At 69.8% G+C, this 15,050-nt stretch overlaps 4 protein-coding genes across 14 annotated transcripts; 2 read left to right on the top strand and 2 right to left on the bottom strand.

The window, feature by feature from the left end:
- The first annotated feature begins 2,262 nt into the window (after positions 1-2,262).
- LOC110480998 (zinc finger HIT domain-containing protein 2) lies at positions 2,263-4,073 on the top strand. Its single transcript, XM_021549397.4, has one exon. The coding sequence runs from the start codon at positions 2,278-2,280 to the stop codon at positions 3,463-3,465; it is 1,188 nt and encodes a 395-aa protein (XP_021405072.1). The 5' UTR covers positions 2,263-2,277; the 3' UTR covers positions 3,466-4,073.
- Positions 4,074-4,251: 178 nt separating this feature from the next.
- LOC146764845 (delta(14)-sterol reductase TM7SF2-like) lies at positions 4,252-8,705 on the bottom strand. Of its 11 annotated transcripts, XM_085563991.1 has the most exons (10): positions 8,430-8,705; positions 7,831-8,009; positions 7,398-7,437; positions 7,045-7,209; positions 6,693-6,790; positions 6,091-6,204; positions 5,581-5,743; positions 5,245-5,325; positions 5,041-5,163; positions 4,252-4,702 (listed from the first exon to the last, which is right to left on the bottom strand). In XM_085563991.1, exons 1-10 carry the CDS (start codon positions 8,608-8,610, stop codon positions 4,548-4,550), a joined length of 1,299 nt encoding a protein of 432 aa, XP_085420117.1. In that variant the 5' UTR covers positions 8,611-8,705; the 3' UTR covers positions 4,252-4,547. The 11 variants fall into 11 exon arrangements, with proteins under 11 accessions (XP_085420117.1, XP_085420113.1, XP_085420110.1 ...); XM_085563987.1 differs by having other exon boundaries at positions 7,831-8,705; XM_085563984.1 differs by having other exon boundaries at positions 5,245-5,743; positions 7,831-8,705.
- Positions 8,706-8,716: 11 nt separating this feature from the next.
- On the bottom strand, positions 8,717-11,077 carry LOC110480992 (sororin-like). The gene is made up of 5 exons (XM_085563995.1): positions 11,007-11,077; positions 10,665-10,744; positions 10,466-10,495; positions 10,086-10,355; positions 8,717-9,097 (listed from the first exon to the last, which is right to left on the bottom strand). Exons 1-5 carry the CDS (start codon positions 11,053-11,055, stop codon positions 9,017-9,019), a joined length of 510 nt encoding a protein of 169 aa, XP_085420121.1. The 5' UTR covers positions 11,056-11,077; the 3' UTR covers positions 8,717-9,016.
- A 60-nt stretch (positions 11,078-11,137) lies between these two features.
- LOC110480982 (zinc finger protein-like 1) lies at positions 11,138-15,003 on the top strand. Its single transcript, XM_085563982.1, has 8 exons — positions 11,138-11,183; positions 12,323-12,430; positions 12,651-12,762; positions 13,345-13,538; positions 13,641-13,704; positions 14,208-14,297; positions 14,380-14,488; positions 14,758-15,003. The coding sequence occupies exons 2-8, from the start codon at positions 12,329-12,331 to the stop codon at positions 14,924-14,926; spliced, it is 840 nt and encodes a 279-aa protein (XP_085420108.1). The 5' UTR covers positions 11,138-11,183; positions 12,323-12,328; the 3' UTR covers positions 14,927-15,003.
- The last annotated feature ends 47 nt before the right edge of the window (positions 15,004-15,050 follow it).

Here is a 15,050-nt window from a genome sequence, read left to right as displayed (position 1 = left end):
AAAAATTCTATTAGTACTAAGAAAGCCCTTAAAGTACCTTAAAAAAAAATCTTTTAAAAACCCTGAAAAAACCCTAAAAGTAGCCTAAACGTTCCCAGAAAGTTCCTAAAATGCTCCTGTGAGAAAACCCCTCAAATACCCTTTAAAAACACTAAAAAAAAACCTAAAGAAGCGCTTACTCCCCAACCCCTACGAGTTGCTCTCTAACCAGCAAACGCCATCCCGACCTTTTAATTAAAGTCACTGTCTGCAGCTTCTGGGAGGGGTCTGGGGCTGTCCCAGCATTGGGGGCAGTGCCCGCAGCTGCTGCTGGGGAAAGCTGCTGTTCCAGGGGTGCTGTTTGGGGTGGGCTTAGGGCTGGCTCACCTGTCACCCTCAGGCACCCCCACTTTGTCCTCAAGGCACCCTCAGCCTCTCAGCCTCCTTGTGTCACCCTCTGGGTCCCCACCACAGCCTCTCAGTGTCCCTGTGCCACCCTGGAGCCCCCTTTTACCCCTACAGACCCTTCTGCCCCTCAGCCTCCTTGTGTCCCCCTCCAGCTCCCCACCGCAGCCTCTCAGTGTCCCTGTGCCCCCTTTTTACCCCTCCAGACCCTGCTGCCTCTCAGCTGCCCCCACCCTCTGTGCCACCCTCCAGCCCCCTGCCCTCAGCCCCAGGTCCCTTTGTGACACCGTCTGGGAGTCCCGGGCACCCCTCTGGCTGCCCTGGCAGGTCTGGGACCCTGGCAGGGCTCAGGAACCCCCTGGACAGAGCCCCAGAGACACTGGCTGTGATCTCTGGCCATGGAAAAGAGTTTTCAATCTTACAGCATGAAGTACCAGCTCTGAGTGTTTGATATCAGTAATAATTAGTGTGGAACGGGTGCAAAAGTAGAATTTTAGGAATCTAGATTAGGGGTTCAAAGGAGGCAAGATGGAGGAAATTGGGTGTGCCTTGTCCTTTTTCTCCTTCTTCACGCCCTCCATGTCTCACTGTGGTGTTGGCATTTTTCTGTTCGTTCAGGCTGGGCACACACTGTCCAACGTAGGTGACAGATATTGGCACGTTCTTGTAAATCCAGCCCAGGGAGTTTCTGGTATTGAATGTTTGTCACATCCCACTGAGGGCAGAGCCCCACACGCTGCCCTGCAGGACAGAGCTGGGCAGGGCAGCAGAACATGTGAGAGATCAACAGAATAAACAAATTTGAAAACCAGCAGAGACTAATTATGACCCCTTCTTTGGCAGCGGGGCTCAGAGACTTTCTACGATCTCGGAATCATCAATGCCACGGATTCCCACAGCACCGTGCAGCCCACAGACGTCGTCCCTGCCTGTTTTATTTCGGTGCTGTCCTCCATCCAGGGCTGCACTATCCCCACGAGTTCGGGCTCCCATGTGGGGCTGCAGGGAGCCAGAGGTGGGCGGTGGGGGCAGTGAGGGATGGGGCAGGGGCGGGATGGAGAGGAGTGACGGGTGGAGAGAGGGCGGGAGAGGGGCAAGGTGGGCTGGAAGAACAGACAGGGTGAGAGGGGGAGACAGGGACCGAGAGGAACAGGGCTGAGGGGAAGATGTAAATTTGGAGGGGGCACCCCATATATCCCAGACCAAAGGTGCACCAAAATACAATCCTGGTTGCCGGGGCAAAGCCAAGCACCTGCCGCAAACTGGCATCAGGAACCTGGGCTGGCGAGTTTTCTTTCCCAGGGAAAAGGGCCGGAATTTGTGTTCAGGACCCTGTAGCCCTGAGTTGGTAGTTGCCTTCAAAAAATCTGAATGGCGCAGGATGTGTCCCAGAGCCAACCTGCCACCACCTCGAACTCGTGGTGCCTTGACAGTCCCAAGCGCATCCTGATTATAATGAGCCCGGCGACAAACAGGGCTCTGTGATAAACTGCCACCCCCGAGGGTGCCGAGAAGGCAGCGCCGTCCTTCCCCCTCAGCTGTCACCCAGAGCATCGCCTGCTCCGGCCCCTCGGGTCCGGGAGCTCCGTGACAGCGCGCTAATCAGCGGAGCGTTAATTAGATCGCTTTAGCGAGCCGGGGCTGTTCCGGCGGCCGGCGGCGAAAAGAGCCGACTGCCTCCGGAAACGCCCGAATGGCAGAGAGCGCCGGCCGCCGAAAGGGGGCCGAGCGTGGACGGAAACACCCGATCGAGGGCGGAAAAGCCCGAGTGGCGCAAAGTGACCGAGGGGCGGGGAGCTCCGGCCTGCGAGCCCTGATTGGCCGATCGCCCCGGGGGGCGGGGCGCGCCTGGCCGCGGCGCGGCGCGGCGGCGGCGCGGGCTCAGACGCGGCGATGGCGGCGGCCGGGCCGGGCGCTCCGTGCGGGCTCTGCAGCGCTCCCGCCGCCCCCTACACGTGCCCGCGCTGCCACGGCCGCCTCTGCTCCCTGCGCTGCTACCGCGCCCACGGCCCCTGCGCCGAGGCCTTTTACCGCGACCAGGTTCTTGAGGCGCTGCGCGCTGAGCGCAGCTCGCCGCCGAGCCCCGCGCTGCCCGCGCTGCGCGGAGGACGCGAGCCCGGGGATGCAGCGCGGCCTGCGAGCCGCGGGCTGTGGGAGCGGCTCGGCGAGGCGGAGCGCGACGGGTTCCGGCGGCTGCTGAGCTCCGGGGAGGCCGCGGCGCTGCTGCCGCCGTGGCGGCCGTGGTGGTGGCGCGGCCGGGGGCGAGTGGAGGAGCTCGGGGACGGCTCGGGGGCCGAGGGGGAGGAGGAGGAGGGCGGCGAGGGTCGGCCCGGCCCCGCGCCGCCCGTGCCGGCCGCGGTGCCGCCGCTGAGCGCGCTGCGCGCCGCCGCCCCGTCGCCGCTGGTGCGGTTCCAGCTGCCGAACGCGCTGTTCGGGTACGCCTTCGCGCTGAGCCTGCACGGCGGGGACGAGGCGCTGCTCCCCGAGCTCCCCGACGCCGCCGTCGCCGCCTCGGCCGCGCTGCGCGGCCGCCGCCCCTTCGCCAGCACGGCCGAGGCGCTGCTGAGCGCCCGGCGCGACGCCCGCGCCGCGGGGCTGCCCCTCAGCCCCCTCGGCGACAGCGGGGCGCTCCTGGCCGTGGCGCAGCTGCTGGAGGGGCGCGACGGCCGCGACCCCGGCGCCGACGTGGCAGCGGCTCTGTGGCACCTGTGGCGGCTGCTGAGAGCGGGGGCGCGGGCGCTGCCGCCCCCCGAGCGGAGCCGCTTCCGAGGGGCCCGCAGGAAGGTGGGCTTCCTGCTGAGCTGGAGCCGCGGGGCCACCGAGGAGCTCGCCCAGCTCGCCCGGGAGGCGCGGGAGGTTCACGCCGAGGTGGCCGCGGAGGAGGCGGCGGTGGCCCAAATCAGGGAGGGGCTGGAGAAGGTCTGGGGGGGCCCCCGGCCGCCCCCCAGGGAGGAGCGGACGCCCTGGCTGGTCACGGACGGGGCCCGCGTGGAGAGGGATGAGGAGCTTCTCGGGGGTCCCCCGGCTGTCGGTACTGACAAGGGGGTGCGGGGCCGGCAGCTGATCGAGGAGCTGGACTGAGATGGGCAGACCCCAAGGAAACAGCCCCGGGAGAGAAGCAGCCGGTTAAGGGACGGGACTGATGGACGTCCGGAGAACCAGGCCCGGGAAAGCTGCTCCTTAAGGAGTAGGACTAACGAAGGTCCAAGGAAACCGTGCCTGCCGTGACTCATTAAGCGATGGCACCAAGGAGATCCCGGCTCATTAAGGGCTGGACTAAGCAACGTCCAGGAAACCAGTCCGAGAAATGACACTCTTTAAGAACAGGACACACCAAGGGAGGGGATTAACGAGACCCCGGGGAAGTGGATTCAGGAGAGAACCTGCTCATCGGTGATCCGGACTGAGGCAGACCCAACGAAACAGGCCCAGAACCACTCGTTAAGGGCCAGGACTAACGAACATCCCACAAAACAGGCCTAGGAATGACGCTCATTAGGGATGGGACTAACAAGAGATTAAATACCATTTGGAGAGATCTAGAATTAATTAATGGTCTGGGCTAACAGAGGGCCCAGGAAAGTGGCCTGGGAAAGCTGTGCAGTAAGGGATGGATGAGAGTAACTGGATCCCAAAGAAACCAGAGACCCTTCTTGTCGATGACCTGCCTAACAAGCTCCTTGCGATAATTAATGAGTGTGGGCACTGGTTTATGAACAGGGCACTACTTATTAGAAGCGGGTGCTGATGGATGTGGGCATTTATTCATGCAGGAGGCAGTGATAAGTGAAGGGGAAAACTAGTTAATGAAGGGGGGCACTAATGAACACGGCCATTAACAAAGAAAAGAAGGGCAGACCCCAAGACTCAATGACAAGATTTTTTTTTTTCCTTTATCCACCGTAATGGGGCTGTGAAACCCCCTGTGACCTGGGGGGCCCTCAGCAGCTAGGGGCGTCCCAAGGGGGTCCCTCAGTTGATTTGAGAGGTCCGTGAATTTGGCAGTGTCAGTGGTTGGGGGTGGGAGTTTGGGGGGTCCTGAAGGCGTCGCAGTAGATGGGGGGGTGAGCTTGGGTGTTCCACAGGCAACGTGGAGAATCCCAGGAGGGTCCCAAGGAGTCCCTCTGTGGATCTTGGGGTCGCAGGGGGTCTTAGAGGAACCCTCAGTAGACGAGGGGCAGCAGCCGGTGGGGGACACGCTGGCACAGGCCCCCCCAGGCCCCCCCAAAGCGGCGCCGCTGCCGCCGCTCCCCCACGAGTGCTCGGAGCTCGCGGAGCACGGCCCCCGCCAGCAGCAGCAGCAGCGGCGGGGACAGCCCTGGGGGGACACGGGGGTCAGGGCCCAGGGCTGGGGGGCTCTTGGGCAGCGGGGAGGGTCTGGGTGTTGGGGAAGGGAGCGGGGAGGACCCAGGTGTTTGGGGGGAGATGCCCAGGAGGTGCCAGTGGGGCAGGGACAGGACATCTGGTGTTTGCGAAGGTCAGGGGAGGTCCCAATGTCGGGGGGCTGCAGGGTGGGGGGAGGTATTTTGGGGTGTTCAGGGTGTCTGCGAGGGTTTGGAGGGGCTCGGGTGTCTGGGAGGGCTCAGGAGGGACACAGGGTTTTGGAGGGGTCCCAGCCAAGGAGGGGTGCCCCAGCAGGGTGAGGTGGGGTCTCACCGCAGGGGAGGGTCCAGCCCAAGGCCATCAGCAGCTCCCCGAGGTCATCGGGGCGTCGCACGAGCCCCCACCAGCCCCCTGCCAGCAGCACCTGCCCTGTGGCCGTGGGGACTGTGGGGAGACCTGGGAGGGAAATGGGAGTCTCTGGGGTCCCAGATTTGGGGATCCTCAGCGGTTTGGGTGTCCAGGGCTTGGGGGTCTCACCGGCCACTCGAGGGTCTCGGGGGTCATGGCTGAAGAGGCTCCTCTGGGTGGTGGCACCGTGGAAGATCCACAGCCCCAGGGCTGGGGGAGAAGGGGAGGGAGATGTCAGGGCACTCCAGACTGCCCGAGACTCCCCCGAGCTCCTCACTGACACCCCCCAAATCCCCCCAGTTCCCCCTGAACCCACCCCACCCCCATTCGGCCCTGCTGCCCCCCCCATTCCCCCAGTTAATCCCCAGTGCTCCCATGAACCCCAGTTCCCCCCAGTTCCCCCCCAAATCTGCTCCAGTGCTCCCCAGTCCCTGCCCAACTCCCCCAGTGCTCCCCTGTGCCCACCGTAGAGCCCCCCACAGGCAGCCCCCCCGGCTCCCCCCAGCCTGTTTTGGGGTCTTCGCAGGAGCAGCAGTGCCGGGAGGGGACCCCCAAAAGGGCCCCAGGCCAGAGCCCCGAAGAGTCCCAGGAAGCCCCCGGGGCTGGGGGGGGAATTCCTGCTCAGCTCCTGGGGAAGGGGAAGAGGTGAGAGCCCACAACCCCCCTCCCCAAAACACACCTCACCGCCCGGGGGGACCCCAAAACCCCCCGGAGACCCCACAGACGCTCCCACTGCCCCCATACAGCCCCCGGAGCCCTCCCGTGTCCTCCCACCCCCCCCGCAGCCCCCCAGCCCTGCCTCCCCCACCGGGTCCCCCTGGCCGGGGGGTTCCCTTTGCCCTGGGGGTCCCCCCTTGTCTCCCCTGGGGAAATTTCCCCCCCGTGCCCCTCGACCCCCCCCATGTGTGGTTTCCCCTCGCTCACCCCCCCAAACCCGTGCGGTCCCCTCCACATCGCCCCCACCGCGCCCCCCACCCTGAGGCGCCGCAGCACCGGGACCCCCTGAGCGGCCGCCACGAGCACGAGGGGCAGCGACGGGGACCCCCAGAGCCGCTGCTGCTCCCCCAGAGCTGCCGCCAGCACCAGCAGCTGGGGGGACATCGAGGACACGGTGGGGGCAAAGGGGGAGGCAAAGGCAGGGGGACACAGACGGGGAACAACGGGGGGAAGAGCCCGTTAACCTCCCGGGCCCGCCTCTTGTCCCAGTGCTCCCAGTCCCTCCCAGTTTGCCTGCAGCAGGCCCAGGCCCCCCACCCCTCCGTTCTCCCCAGTACCCCCCGCACCCACCCAGTGTCCCCCAGGTGTTCTCCCAGTCCCCTGCCAGTGCCCACCCACTCTTCCCCCAAGCCCCTTCCAGTCCCCCTGAAGCTCTCCCAGTTCCCCCCAGTTGCTCCCAGTTCCCTCCAGTCACTCCCAGTTCCTCCCAGTCACTCCCAGTCGCCCCCAGTGCCCCCCAGTTCCCCTCAGTCACCCCCCAGTCACTCCCAGTTCCTCCCAGTTGCTCCCAGTTCCCTCCAGTTGCTCCCAGTTCCTCCCAGTCGCCCCCAGTGCCCCCCAGTTCCCCCAGTGCCCCGTACCCAGGCGCAGAGCCCGACCCGCTCCCAGTGCAGACTCTCGGGGGGCTCCAGCGGGGACCCCGGTTCTGCCCCCATGAAGAATTCATACACGAGGTGTCCTGGAGGGGGAGGGGGCGCAGCCTCAGTGCCCAGACACCCAGAGCCCCTCCGGATGACCAGAGCCCCCCCGGATGCCCAGAGCCCCCCCGGATGCCCAGAGCCCCCCCGGACGCCCAGAGCCCCCCAGCCTGGCCCCCCAGCACCCACCGCCACCCCCGAGCCCCCCAATCCCCTCCCACAGACCCCCCACTTGCCATGACCCCCCCAATCCCCTCCCCAGCCCCCCAAATCCCCTCCCCAGGCCCCCGCTCACCGGTGCCCCCCCCCCGCAGTCGCCGCCACGCGAGGAGGACGAGCCCGAGGCCGAAGGCGACGCTGGACGCGGCCGCCGCCAGCGGGGGGAGGAGGGGGCACAGGGGGGGCAGGGGGACCCCCAGGGCCAGAGCCCCCCCCAGCGCCCCCCCCAGCGCCAGGAGCCCTGAGCCAGCGGCAGGGAGAGCTGCGACCCCCGAAGGGACGCCCGAGCCCCCAGCCCACCCCCAACCCCCCAAAAGGACCCTGGGCCACCCCCCCGAGTCCCACCAGGACCCCCGACCCCTCCGAGGGACCCTGGGCTCAGACCCCCATCCAGCCCCCCCAGAGGGGCCCCCAGGGACCCCCACTCACAGCCGAGGTCCCGCAGGGGTCCTGGGGTGTCACCGGGGCTCTGGGGACAGCAGAGTCACCCTGACCCCCCGCCCTGACCCCCTAGACCCACCGGGACCCCCCCCCCACTCCCCTCCTCAGTGTCTGCAGAACCCTGGAACCACCCAAGCCACCCCCACCGTGCCCCCACCCCCCAAATCTCCCACCCCACAAATCCCCCCAAATACTCCAAGCGCCCCCAAATTCCTGCATCCCCATATCCCCCTCATATCCCCCACCCCCCAAATTTCCCAAGCCCCCCCAAATCCCCCCATCCCCCCCAAATCCCCCAAGCCCCCCCAAATCCCCACATCCCCCCCAAATCCCCCTCATATTCCCCACCCCCCAAAACCCCCCATGCCCCTCGAATCCCCAAGTCCCCCCCACCCCCCAAGCCCCCGTACCCCCCACTCACCCTCGGGGGTCTGCAGCAGCTCCCGAGCGCATGCGCGCCCACCCAGGCGAGGACGAGCGCCAGGGCGGGGGGCGTGGGCAGGGCCAGGGCGGGGGTCCCCCAGCCCTCCCCCTCCCCCACGCAGGCGCTGACGACCCCCACCAGCCCCAGCGGCAGCAGCAGCGTCAGAGCCCCCGCGCCTGGGGGGGGCGGGTGAGACCCCACCCCAAAAAGGGACCCAGGGACCCCCCAAGGAAAGGGGCCTGGGTGTGTCCCCCTCCCCAAAAAAGGGTCACTCCCCCCCCACCCCCACAAGGGGTCTGAGGGCCGGGTGCCCCCTTTCCCCCCAAAGGGGTCCCCAACCCCTCCCAAAGGGGACCCCGGACTCCCAACCCCTCCCAAAGGGGACCCCAGCCCCCCAAAAGGGGACCCCAGACTCCCAGCCCCTCCCAAAGGGGACCCCAGCCCCCCAAAAGGGGACCCCAGACTCCCAGCCCCTCCCAAAGGGGACCCCAGGCTCTCGACACCCCCAGCCCCCAAAGGCATCAGGAGCTCCCTTCCCCCTCCCCAAAAAGTGACCCAGTTGTGCCCCCACCCCCCAAAACTGAACCCCCCCTTACCCCAGGGCCCCCCAAATTCCAGCTCGGGGGTGGGAGGTGCTCGGGGGGGCTCCATGGCTGGGGGAGGGACGAGGGGATTTTGGGGGGATTTTGGGGGGATTTTGGGGGTCCGGGGCGCGCAATCTCCGCCTCTGGGGGCGTGGCTTGGCGATGACCACGCCTCCCAGGTGGGTGATGTCATCGTGCCACGCGCGGATTGGCTGCAGCGCCGCCCCGCCCCCCTTAAAGAGACAGTAACCCTTTTCTGGTGTTCTGTGACGTCACGAGTTACGTCATCACACGGCAGACCCACGACAAAAACTCGTTTAATGGGCAACAAACGGGGGGCGGGGTGGGGGCTGACAGCTCCGGGGGTCCCACACGTGTGGGGCCCCTCCCCCCCCACGGGGGTCTCACCTCAGGGTCCCACAGGGCAGGAGAGGGGCTCTGCATGGGGGGTCCCCGCACAAGGACCCCCCAGTCCCGAGGGTCCCGTGGGGGTCCCGTGGGGGTCCCCAGGCGTCTCTCTGGCCTGGAGAGGTCCCACAGGGGTCTGGAGGGTCCCCCGAGGGTCCCTCCTGCACGGGGGGGCCCCAGGGGTCTCGGGGTCACTCCACGACGAGCGGGAACCTCTCGGCCTCCTCGAACTGCGCGTTCATGGAGGAGGCCCAGGCCTCGAGCTCCGACAGCTGCGGGGGCACGGGGAAGCTGGGGGGCACGGGAATGGGGGGCACTGGGGAATGAGGGTACGGGAATGGGGGCACGGGGATGGGGGGCACTGGGGAATGAGGGTACGGGAATGGGGGGCACTGGGGAATGGGGGCACGGGGATGGGGGCACGGGGAAGCTGGGGGGCACGGGGATGGGGGGCACTGGGGAATGAGGGTACGGGGATGGGGGGCACTGGGGAATGAGGGTACGGGGGAATGGGGGGCACTGGGGAATGAGGGTACGGGAATGGGGGGCACTGGGGAATGGGGGTACGGGAATGGGGGGCACTGGGGAATGGGGGTACGGGAATGGGGGGCACTGGGGAATGGGGGGCACTGGGGAATGAGGGTACGGGAATGGGGGCAGTGGGGGCACAGGGATGGGGGGCACTGGGGAATGGGGGGCACTGGGGAATGGGGGCACGGGGGAATGGGGGCACGGGGGAATGGGGGGCACTGGGGAATGGGGGGCACTGGGGAATGGGGGCACGGGGGAATGGGGGGCACTGGGGAATGGGGGGCACTGGGGAATGGGGGCACGGGGGAATGGGGGGCACTGGGGAATGAGGGTACGGGAATGGGGGGCACTGGGGAATGGGGGTACGGGAATGGGGGGCACTGGGGAATGGGGGTACGGGAATAGGGCCACGGGAATGGGGGGTACTGGGGAATGGGGGCATGGGGGAATGGGGGGCACTGGGGAATGGGGGGCACTGGGGAGTCAGTGGGGGAAAAGGGGGGCTGAGGGGAGCAGCAGGGCAGGGGGGAGGGTCAGAGGGGTGAGGGTCCCACAGATCCATGGGGGGGTCTGGGGATGCTGAGGGGGTCGTGGACTCCTGGCACTTTAGGGGGGCATTTTAGGGGTCTGGGGGGGGGTAAATAGGGGCACTGAGGGGTCACAGGGGAGTCCTGGTGGCACAGGGGGGGCACAGAAGGGTCCCGGGGGGTCCCAGGGTGCATCACTCACGTCAATGGGCGTCACCTTCTTCTTCCTCCTGCGCTCAGGGCGGCCGCTGATGCCAGGCAGGTCGAGGGGGGGAATCTGGGGGGGCTCGGGGGGCAGATTGAGGGGGAGGGGGCTCAGCGGGGACCCCCCCAGCCCCCGCGGGGCGCCCCCCCCCGGCTCCAGGCGGCTGTAGGAGCGGCGGACGCGGGAGGCAATGGGGGAGGGGAGCGGGGAGAGGGGAGGGCAGGGGGACGGGGAGGGGCAGGGGTCGTTCTCCTTCTGGGCCTGCAGCTGTGGAGGGGGGCAGGGGGGGTCAGCGTGGGGGAGGGAAGGGCAGGGTGGGGTCCCGGCCTTACCAGGACCCCCCCATCCCCACCGCAGCCCCCTCCCCCCCAACACACCCGGGGGCTCCGTCGGGGTCGGTCCAAGTCCTGTGGGGGAGGGGAGAGGGTCTGTGAGCCCCCAAACCGGGACGCCCCCCCAAAAACCCCGGGACCCCCCCCCCAAACCCTGGGGCTCCTGGAACACCCCCCAGGACCCCCCACAACCCACTGGGACCTCCCTCTTCATGCCCCTGAGAGCCCCCAGCCCCCCACTCACCGGGCTGTGGGGTGGGGGTCCCCAGGGGGGGCCACCCCGGGGCGACGAGACCACCAAGCGCTCGGAGCTGTGTCGCGGCACTGCGGGGGCAAAGGTGCGGGGCGTGGTGGGGGGCGAGGGTCGCGACCCCCGGGACCGCCCCAGGGACACTCCAAACCCCGCAGAGGCCCCCCAGAGCCGCAGGACGGACACCCCCGGCCCACAGCCCTGCCCGTGAACCGACCCCAGCCCCAAATTCCCTCGGGGTCCCCCCAAGGCGCCCCCAGCCCCACCCCCGCCCCAAATCCCCCTCGGGACCAGCCCACCCCCAAATGCCGCCCGGCACCCCCCGGCCCCCCTCACCCCTCGGAGTCGCCCCCGCCGAGCGCCGCCCGCCCGCGGCTCCCGCCATGGCCGTTCGAACGGCCGGAAGTGGCGTCACGCCGCGCGCCGCAGCAGCCCGGCCGCGCTTCCGGTGACGTCACCCAGGGGCGCCGCACCCGGAAGCGCCAGCGGGGCAGCGCGGTCGCCATAGGAACGGTGAGGGGGGGTTTGGGGGGATTTGGGGGATCCAAGGAGGGTCCGGGGGGGTCCCGTGGGTCCGGGGGTCCCGGGGGTCCCGTGGGTCCGGGAGGGTCCCGTGGGTCCGGGAGGGTCCCGTGGGTCCCGTGGGTCCGGGGGGATCCCGTGGGTCCGGGAGGGTCCCGTGGGTCCCGTGGGTCCGTGGGTCCCGTGGGTCCGGGAGGGTCCCGTGGGTCCGGGAGGGTCCCGTGGGTCCGGGGGTCCGGGAGGGTCCCGTGGGTCCGGGAGGGTCCCGTGGGTCCCGTGGGTCCGTGGGTCCCGTGGGTCCGGGAGGGTCCCGTGGGTCCGGGAGGGTCCCGTGGGTCCCGTGGGTCCGGGAGGGTCCCGTGGGTCCGGGAGGGTCCCGTGGGTCCCGTGGGTCCGGGAGGGTCCCGTGGGTCCGGGAGGGTCCCGTGGGTCCCGTGGGTCCGTGGGTCCCGTGGGTCCGGGAGGGTCCCGTGGGTCCCGTGGGTCCGGGGGGATCCCGTGGGTCCGGGAGGGTCCCGTGGGTCCGGGAGGGTCCCGTGGGTCCCGTGGGTCCGGGGGGATCCCGTGGGTCCGGGGGGATCCCGTGGGTCCGGGGGTCCCGTGGGTCCCGTGGGTCCGGGAGGGTCCCGTGGGTCCCGTGGGTCCGGGGGGATCCCGTGGGTCCGGGGGTCCCGTGGGTCCCGTGGGTCCGGGGGGATCCCGTGGGTCCCGTGGGTCCGGGGGGATCCCGTGGGTCCGGGGGTCCCGTGGGTCCGGGAGGGTCCCGGGGGTCCCGTGGGTCCGGGGGTCCCGTGGGTCCCGTGGGTCCGGGGGGATCCCGTGGGTCCCGTGGGTCCGGGGGTCCCGTGGGTCCGGGGGTCCCGTGGGTCCGGGAGGGTCCCGGGGGTCCCGTGGGTCCGGGGGTCCCGTGGGTCCGGGGGTCCCGTGGGTCCGGGGGGGTCCCGTGGGTCCGGGGGTCCCGTGGGTCCGGGGGGGTCCCGTGGGTCCGGGGGTCCCGGGGGTCCCGTGGGTCCGGGGGTCCCGTGGGTCCGGGGGGGTCCCGTGGGTCCGGGGGTCCCGGGCAGCGGCAGCTCCTCCGGGGGGCTCGGGAGCCCCCGGTCCCCCCGACTTGCCGGCTCGGCGCCGCCCAGGCCGCCATGGGGCTGTGCAAGTGCCCGAAGCGCCGGGTGACCACGCTCTTCTGCTTCGAGCACCGCGTCAACGTCTGCGAGAGCTGCCTGGTCAGCGCGCACCCCAAGGTGGGGCGGGGGCTCTGGGGGCTCTGGGGGGCTCCGGGGGGCTGGGAAGGTTCGGGGGGCTCGGGGGGACTCTGGGGGGGCACTGGGGGGGATTCAGCGGGCTCTGCGGGGCTGGGGAAGGTTTGGGGGTCTCAGCGGGGCTGTGGGGGTCCCGGGGCTCTCAGCGGGGCTGTGGGGGTCCCGGGGTGCCCCGCTGCCCGCTGAGCGCCGTGTCCCGCAGTGCATCGTGCGGTCGTACCTGCAGTGGCTGCAGGACAGCGACTACAGCCCGCAGTGCCCGCTGTGCCGGGCGCCGCTGGGCGAGCGCGACACCGTCCGGCTGGCCTGCTACGGTGGGCAGGGGGCACAGGGGTCCTGGGGGCTTGGGGGGTCCTGGGGGGGTCTTGGTGGACACCGTCCAGCTGGCCTGCTACGGTGGGCGGGGGCACGGCGGGTCAGGGGGTCCTGGGGGGGCCTTGGTGGGCACCGTCCAGCTGGCCTGCTATGGTGGGCAGGGGGCACAGGGGTCCTGGGGTCTCGGGGGGTCCTAAGGGGGTCCTGGTGGGCACCGTCCAGCTGGCCTGCTATGGTGGACGGGGGGCCTGGGGGTCCTGGGGGTCCTGGGGGGCACCATGAGGCTGGCCTGCTACAGTGGGTGGGGGGCACGGGGGGGCTTGGGGGGTCCTAGGGGGGTCCTGGGGGGCACCATGAGGCTGGGCACGGCGAGTTCTGGAGGGCTCGGGGGGTTCTGGCCTGCTATGGTGGCCGGGGGGCACGGGGGGTTCTGGGGCTCTCGGGGGTCTGGGGAGGGCTCGGGGGGCACCGTGCAGCCGGCCTGTTAGGGTGGGTGGGGGTCCCAGGGGGCTCGGGGGTCCTGGGGGCCCGGGGAGGGCTCAGGGGGTCCCGGGTGCCCCTGACCCTCCCCCTGCCCCCAGACGTGTTCCACTGGCCGTGCCTGGCGGCGTGGGCGCGGGCGCTGCCCCCCAGCACGGCCCCCGCCGGGCACCGCTGCCCCCAGTGCGGGGGGCCGCTCTTCCCGCCCCCCAACCTGCAGGGCCCCGTGGCCGAGGCGCTGCGGGCGCGGCTCCGGACGGCGCCGTGGGCCCGGCCCGGCCTGGGGCTGCCGCTGGTGAGTGCCGGGGTGGGCACGGCTCCCGGGGGGTCCCCACACCGCCCCGGAACTGCCCAGGGTGCCCCAAACCCCGCCCTGAAACGCTCCAACCCCCCCCAGATCGAGGACTCGGAGGAGCTGCCGGAGCCCGAGACCTCCACGGAGCCCGACGGGGGCTGGGACGGTGCGGGGCTGCCCCAAAAACACCCCCAGGAGCACCCCTGGGACCCTGCAGAGCCCCTGGGGAGCACCCCCGCGTTTCTGCCCGGGAAGCTGAGCCCCCCCAGCATCCCAAAACCCACCAGAGACCCTCCGAGATGATCCCTGTGTACCCCAATTCCTCCTCTGAGAGCCCCAAATTCCCCCTGGGACTAGGCAACTGCTCTGGAACCCCCCAAAAACCTTCCCAGGACCCCCAAAATCCTCCCAGGCACCCTGACTCCCCAAAAACCCTCCCAGGACCTCCAAAATCCTCCCTGGAACCCTGACCCCCCAAAAACCCTCCCAGGACCTCCAAAATCCTCCCTGGAGGCCCATCCCTCCCCCAAAGCGGCTCGATGGGACCCCAAAACCCTCTGGGACACCTCAACCCCCACCCCCCCAATCCTTCCTGGCGCACCCCAACCCCTTGAAGACCCCCCGGGTCCTGCCCGGGGCAGCCCCCGATGCCCAGCTCTGTGCCCGCAGCCCCCCTGGCGCCGCCCCAGCCCCCCCCGAGCCCCCCAGCCCCCCACGCCGTCGTCCACATGGGGGGCGAGACCCCGACGCTGCACGCCGGTGAGTCTGGGGGCTTCGGGGGGCACCGCTGGGGGTCCCCCGGCCCGGGCTGGTTTTTAGGGTCCCCGTGCTCTGCCCCCAGGCTCTGCCCCACGGAAGCCCCTGGGGGGCCGTGAGGCCCGGAGCCCCCCCGACCACGACGAGGACAAATACCGGCGGCGGCCGCTGGCCTGGCTGCCCCCCAAGCTCAGGTGGGGCTGGGGGGGACCCGGGGGGCGCTTGGGGGGGTCACTCTGAGGGTGGCATGGGGTGCCTTTGGGGGATCCCTTTGGGGGGTCCCTTTAGGGGTCCCTGGGCTCCCTTTGGGGGGTCCCTGGGTCCCTTCAGGGGTCCCTGGGCTCCCTTTGGGGGGTCTCTGGGTCCCTTTGGGGGTCCATGGGTCCTTTTGGGGGCTCCCTGGGTCTCTTCAGGGGTCCCTAGGTCCCTTTGGGTCCCCCCCTCTCTGACCCCTCCCCCGCAGGTGCCGCGCGCGCGGGGCCCCGCGGCGCCCCCTGCTGGCGCTGTGCCTGGGCGGGGCCGCGGCCTTCGCGCTGCTGCTGCTCCTATTGGCCAGCCTGGGCAGGGGCGGGGCCGACTCCGACCCCGCCCTCGAGCCGCTCAACAACCCCCACGTGCGGGTGGGGCACTGACCACGCCCCCGGGGCGGGGCCGGGGCGGGCGTGGCTAATAAAGGGCGCCCCCCTGTGGGGAGGGAGGCACAAGCGTCTGTGTGACTCTTGGGGGGCAACAGTCCCCCCCAGTTCTTCCCAGTCC

The sequence above is a fragment of the Lonchura striata genome, chromosome 31 (genome assembly GCF_050655825.1).
Source record: "Lonchura striata isolate lonStrDom1 chromosome 31, ASM5065582v1, whole genome shotgun sequence".
Lineage (NCBI taxonomy): Eukaryota > Metazoa > Chordata > Aves > Passeriformes > Estrildidae > Lonchura > Lonchura striata.
The sequence above is the reverse complement of the archived record's forward strand: the minus strand, read 5'-3'. Positions and strand labels throughout refer to the sequence as shown.